This window comes from Cryptomeria japonica, chromosome 7 (assembly GCF_030272615.1).
Source record: "Cryptomeria japonica chromosome 7, Sugi_1.0, whole genome shotgun sequence".
Lineage (NCBI taxonomy): Eukaryota > Viridiplantae > Streptophyta > Pinopsida > Cupressales > Cupressaceae > Cryptomeria > Cryptomeria japonica.
In genome coordinates this window covers 803,907,091-803,913,832 of record NC_081411.1, presented here as the reverse complement: position 1 = coordinate 803,913,832, position 6,742 = coordinate 803,907,091, and the positions used below count along the sequence as shown (strand labels likewise).

The following is a 6,742-nucleotide window of genomic DNA, read 5'->3' as shown; positions in this document are numbered from 1 at the left end:
GACACAAAACAGAAATTTTTTAAAAACAATATACAAAAATTTTGTAAAAATTTCTTATCCATTATCGAACTGTGATTATATAAATTGATGAGTAAATGTTATACATCAAAAGAGTTCTGGCCGCAGCACCCTATTAAAAGACTGCTGCTGACACCACTTATTCATCTTCAACAAAACCTTTCCAAAGAAAAACATAATAAATAATAAATACTGTCATTTGGTGATGGCATAGATAGCATATATAACTCCAGGCAAGTAGCCCAATATTGTCAGCAGCAAACATATCCAGAACTCAACCTGTATCATCGATCAAATCCCCACAACACATTTTACTTATTAAATATCAAGTAAAGATGAAAGAAACCCTAAAAAGCATTTAGAGTTAGGGTTTTTTACATGGCAACCATATTTTAAGAAGACTCCCAAGGGAGGCAACAGTATGGCCAGCAAGATGTCAACGAAGTTTGCAGTGCCTTCCTTCATCATGAACTCTTGCTCCACAAGATTCTACGCAACAAAGATTAAAGAGGAAACACAAAAGTTGGTAATATCAAACATCCAAATGAGATCATTGGACTTTCATTTTGATCTTTGAATTCTTTTTTTCATTTTGATAATAGATCATAGAATGTAATCCGAAACATTAATACAAAATTTCTTTATACAATCTAATCCAGAAACATCTACATTAATATTAAACATCAAAATTTGTACGAGCTTGTTCAAGATAAAGAAAGAGAGCTCAGAGACATCAGAGACATTTGATACCTGTGCTTAAAATGAAATGAGAGATCCTTGTTTAATGTGGGAAAGATGAGTATATTGGATGCTTCGTTGGATGTTAGATGGACTTTGTGACCACCATTCCTCTTTACTGAACTCTGTGGGCTCCTTTACCACCTTCTGTGCAATGCACAACACATTCAATGTGTCGTTATGAATACCTTAAACCTTTTATTCCGGTGTGACCGTTATGTAACGATTAACGAACTTTTCCCCGTGTTTTTCCTTGAGATTTTTCAAGCGTTGCAACAACGGAAAGGATAATGTGGTGTGACAAACTGTGATTAGTGAATAGCTATAACTGAAAGCAGCGCTGTGGCGAAGAGAAAGTGTAGATTTGACAAGCGTGGAGGGCTATTCAACAAAATTGTAAGCTTGGAGAGATGGATAAGAAGTTGTATCAAGAACTTGATTTCAAATGTTTTTGGTAAAACTAGGGAAAGCTAACAAAAACCAGATTAGTTATCTAGGATAGATATTGGAGAAGAAAAGGAACCAATGGATGACGATTTCCTAGGAGCTATGTTTGCTGCAAATAGAAGAGATACCACAACACATGGAAAAGCTGCTTTAGTTTTTTACTATAAAGAATTTCTTAAAACTTACATTGGTATGAGAAAAATTGTTTTTGAGTCGAGCATCCTCTTTATAATGACAGATGGACACCTTTTAAAAAATGGGAAAATAAAAAGTTTTAAGAAGGGAGGTAATACATCATGAAACAAGTAATGTTAGAAGAAACACATGGAGAAGTTTGGAATCATGTAGGGACTTTGTTTTGCTTTCTTAGTGAGAATGTTTGCAAGATTGTTCATCAAGTTTTCACCAAGTCTCATTTCTAATTTTTAATATCAAGTGTTTACTAGCGATTATCTATAATTTTGTATTTAGAAGAAAATAATATTTAGAAAGTGACATATTACAAGATATATTTCAAAATCTACTTGATGCATACTTCAAAATCTACTTGAGACCTTAAAAAATATAACTTAGTTCTCTTGTTGTTGTTAGTTGGCTACCCTTTCTTTTGCTTTCTTAGTGAGAATGTTTGCAAGATTGTTCATCAAGTTTTCACCAAGTCTCATTTCTAATTTTTAATATCAAGTGTTTACTAGCGATTATCTATAATTTTGTATTTAGAAGAAAATAATATTTAGAAAGTGACATATTACAAGATATATTTCAAAATCTACTTGATGCATACTTCAAAATCTACTTGAGACCTTAAAAAATATAACTTAGTTCTCTTGTTGTTGTTAGTTGGCTACCCTTTCTTTTGCTTTCTTAGTGAGAATGTTTGCAAGATTGTTCATCAAGTTTTCACCAAGTCTCATTTCTAATTTTTAATATCAAGTGTTTACAAGCGATTATCTAGTTGGCTACCCTTTCTTTTGCTTTCTTAGTGAGAATCTACTTGGGACTTTGTTTTGCTTTCTTAGTGAGAATGTTTGCAAGATTGTTCATCAAGTTTTCACCAAGTCTCATTTCTAATTTTTAATATCAAGTGTTTACTAGCGATTATCTATAATTTTGTATTTAGAAGAAAATAATATTTAGAAAGTGACATATTACAAGATATATTTCAAAATCTACTTGATGCATACTTCAAAATCTACTTGAGACCTTAAAAAATATAACTTAGTTCTCTTGTTGTTGTTAGTTGGCTACCCTTTCTTTGTTTTTTGTTGATGGCAGTGTTTTGTATATAGGGTTTTGGATCCCTTCAAAACATGTTTAATCCTTAATCAAAAACTTAGTATGACACTTGAGGGGAACAAATAAGACCCAATAAATAAATTAAACAAAACGTAATGAGGAATAAGCATATCACATGAAAAGCACATATAACATATAGAAGAACGAAGCATGACATAGGAGAGAAAATATTGTATATGATATAGCACAAGAAAACTAGTGTCATAATGAAAGGAAAAAATGCAATATAAAGAAGAAAAGTTCAAGTTGTAATATAAAAGTATTATTTAAGAGAGATCATTTGTGTTGTATATTACCATTTATTACATGAATAAAGATATCAATTTATGTTGAATTATTAAGTGGATATATAATAGAGCCCATTTTATAAATTTTTGAGTTAATTACTAAATAATATACTCAATAGTACACTTAGAAACATGAGTGTTTTAATTTGTACCAAATATCTAACATTTAACATTAATGATCAACCCCACTCTTTAATTTTTCTATCAACACAAACATACTCGTGTTCTAGGAATATTACATGATAGCTTGACACATTTCAATCTTATTCAATAAATTTGTATCAAGTCTACATGCTTCACATAAAGTTAAGATTCTCACTTAAAAAATTCTCAAAGACATTTCTTGGCATTACATATCTTTGGATATGAGCTCCCTTTAGATATTCAAATCATTGTTTGTAAGTATAAAAGTTTGATAAATAGAAAGCCTAAATTTGTTAATATATTATAAAGAGTAGGTGTATTATACACTTTACAAACCTTAATATTTTAATATTATATTTTCTAATAAATTTAGGTCCTTTAAATGGGATAAACCCTTGGAGGAATGCATGATATCCTTTGGATGACACAAGTTGCCACAAGTAATACTGAGTATGACATTGAAGGTACATTCTACGAGTATTATTTTTCAAGACTTGCAAATAATTATATGCAAGACAATCTATTAGAAAAAAATTACATGTTAGTTTTGTATAGGAGCATCCAAGTGTAAGACCATTCTTAAGTCAACCAAAAAAATAGTTTATTTATTTTACAAGTATTTTCAATTTCTAGATGTTTTGTAATAAGGTGCATTAAGTTTGTAGCAACTTACTACATATTATTTTTTAGCTCCAAGATTTTTTTATTTTAATTTTTGATAAAAGTGGATGAACCACTGAAATTATATTAAATCTTTATATTTTTTACATGGTGTCTGGTTCAACGAGCACTGAAGGGAAAGAACCAGTAAGAAAACCCTTTATATAACAACAAAAATATTTAAACTTAAATAAGTTATGTGACAACTATAACCTATAAAAATTGTATACCCTTACAACTTCATGTTCTATTAGCCTTAAAATTGTATGCTAGGAGAAAGAGAGAGGGAGACCAGGATAGTACGAGAGAAGGGATGGAGATATAAATACTAGAGGTAGAGAGTGTGAGGGGGAGAGAGAGAGGGGTTTAGAGATGGATGAGGAGAGAGACAGAGAGAGGGGAGATAGAGGAAGATGCATATATAATATAATATTAAATAATATTACATATATTAATATCATAAATTATATTATTTTCCATATATTTCGGGTACGTGCACCAAGATGGGAGACCAAAAGGGATCTTAAGATGCCACTTTATTTTTTGAAATTAGGATAGTCTAAACTTTGACGAGAAATTGAAGATAGCTACACTCAAAATTTGAAGATGTAATAAGAACAAGAGTTGTAGTGCTCCAAATCTACTTTCTAAACTACTAGTTTTTTGTTTTTTTAATGGTGGAGATTAAGGTTTTCAAAAAGGGGCACCACGTTTGTTGGTCATGTTTTTCTTAGAAAAATATTACATAACATCAAATGTGGTACCCCTAAAATGTTAACTTTTTTTAGAATTTTTAAAATTGCTTCAATGAGAAACTAGCTAACACCATGTAGCTTATGCGAAATTTTTTGGCTAATTTTTTAAGGATATCTGATTTTTTACTAATTTTCAAAGTGGACACACCTTGAAAAATAGAAATTTCAATGTGATCCCCCCTAATGTTTTTGAAAAATAATCAAAAATCAATGTTTTTTCAATACGTGTAGAATGGACTAGTCTAGTTTCTTAAAATGTATTTTGTTTTCAACAATTCAATGAATCGTCCCCAACATAGCACATGTTGGTTTTTCACAAAAATGGACACACTAGAAAAGAAATTAGAGATCAAAACAATATAATCAAAATTTGAAATAAAAAATATATGGTTAGATAGCTAAGAGAGAGCTTAACATCATCGTGATATTTTTTTTGTTTGCATTGAAACACAGGAAAACCTAATGGAGAGGTTGAACAAAAATGTGAGGATTTTTTTCATGTTAGGCCCAAAATGGTCATCCACGCCTTTGGGTTGGATGACCAAGAAAAATCCAAGCCAAAGGCTTGGTGTTTCGCAATGCAACCCATTTGTTATGTGCCAAATATGGCGAGCAACAAATTCGAATTGAATTTTCTTTTGTCTTTCTCTCTTTCTCCCCCAAACTCTAGACATAATTCTCTCTCCATCTCTTCTCTCTCTCACTTCTTTCTACTCGCTATAGGTCTATCCCACCCTCTCTCCCTCTCTTATTGTTTCTCTCTATTCGAGCTCTATCATCACATATCCCTCCCACCCTTTCTCTCCTCATCTCTAGGCCTCTACTTCCATACCTCTTTACCTTAGTACCTCTCCCTCCTTATGGAATTACCCGCATTCTCTCTCCCCCCTCTATCTCTACCCCTAGGTATCTCACCCCTCTCTTCCTAAGATCGAGGTATCTCACCCCTAGGTAATATTCTCATGTTTGTAGAATTGAAATGTTCATTATGAGTTTTTTGTTTAGATTTGATAATATATGCTTATTCTTTTCAATATTTTTATTACTCCTATCAGATTTACACATGATACAACCATTTGAATGAGAGCAATCTTTAATTGCGTACGATTGAAAAACAATACTTAATATACAAAACCTCCATTGATTATTTCACAATAAATGATTTCTTGGACAGGCAAGCAATTATCTTCACAAGAAAGTGCAATATTTTTTAATGGTTTCTATATGTATCCAAAGGATAAATTTGAAACATTGGTAAAAAATTTCATTAAGAATAGGTGCTTAATGTAGGATTTAAGTAATTCATATAGGACATGTGATCATTGTGTGTTTGTGTACCCATATGCATGATTTATAATTTGTAGTATCAATTTGTGTGTTTGTTACACATATGCATGAAAAATGAAAGAACGTGACATAATTTACAATCGGTAATATCAATTCTCGAATCTTAACATGCATTCTATTGTCTTTATGTGTTTTGTGCTTGTAACATTGTCACTTAGTTCAATTATAATGCCTTTTCAAATTTTTTTATTTTTTATTTTTATATTTGTTTTCATGACTTTATGATTATTTTAGTACATGTTCAAAGTTAATATGTCATACAAATCAAAGATTAGCAATTTGAACAATAATGAAATGGACTATGAACCATAAGTAAATTAAATCATAATTGCTTAAATTGTCAATATAATAAATGCATGGTAATAAGTACTCAAAATTGGAATCAATATTATCTTCTTTTTTCATCATTAGATTAGTAGCAACTTTATTGTTGGGTGTATGCACGAAGTTGTGGTACCAAAAATGTCACACTTTAAAATAAAAATTGAAAATGGCATAATGCGCGCACCCTATAATGTACACGCCTTATAATGTGCGCACATTATAGGGTGCATGCATTGTTTTCTTTTTTTCTATCAAAACCCCGTTGCCCGCATTTTGGGCATCATTTTTCTTTGCCAGGCCCACGTTTTGGTGATTTTATGTGCCTTTGTGTTGCACTCACCCTTTGTAGAAGCAAGATATTGGGCCTCAATTTGTCCATTTCTCATCAAAATGCTGCCACAATGTCGAAGAGCTGGAGGAGGTATGTATTTTTGTTTTCTTATTGTCAAATTTTTATTAATTTGAAGATTAAACTAGGTTTCTTGATTTAAATTTATTTTAATTGTCAGGAATTGAGATTGCACAAGAAAATGTTGAAAACACTCAATCACCTACTCATGAAGACTATAATGAAGAACAAGCACATCAAGAACCTCCTTCACTCCCTAGACATCCCATAGGTACACAATAAAACCTATTAGGGAAAATAGAAAATAGCCAGAAAGAGCTTGAAGATTTAATTACAAGGCTAAAAGATCCCACTAGATCAAACTCCCATAGGACAAA

At 31.3% G+C, this 6,742-nt stretch overlaps 1 protein-coding gene across 1 annotated transcript; it reads right to left on the bottom strand.

Annotated features, from left to right (window-relative positions):
* Positions 1-213: 213 nt before the first annotated feature.
* On the bottom strand, positions 214-486 carry LOC131057606 (hydrophobic protein RCI2A-like). Its single transcript, XM_057991758.1, has 2 exons — positions 397-486; positions 214-297 (listed from the first exon to the last, which is right to left on the bottom strand). Exons 1-2 carry the CDS (start codon positions 484-486, stop codon positions 214-216), a joined length of 174 nt encoding a protein of 57 aa, XP_057847741.1.
* Positions 487-6,742: the final 6,256 nt, after the last annotated feature.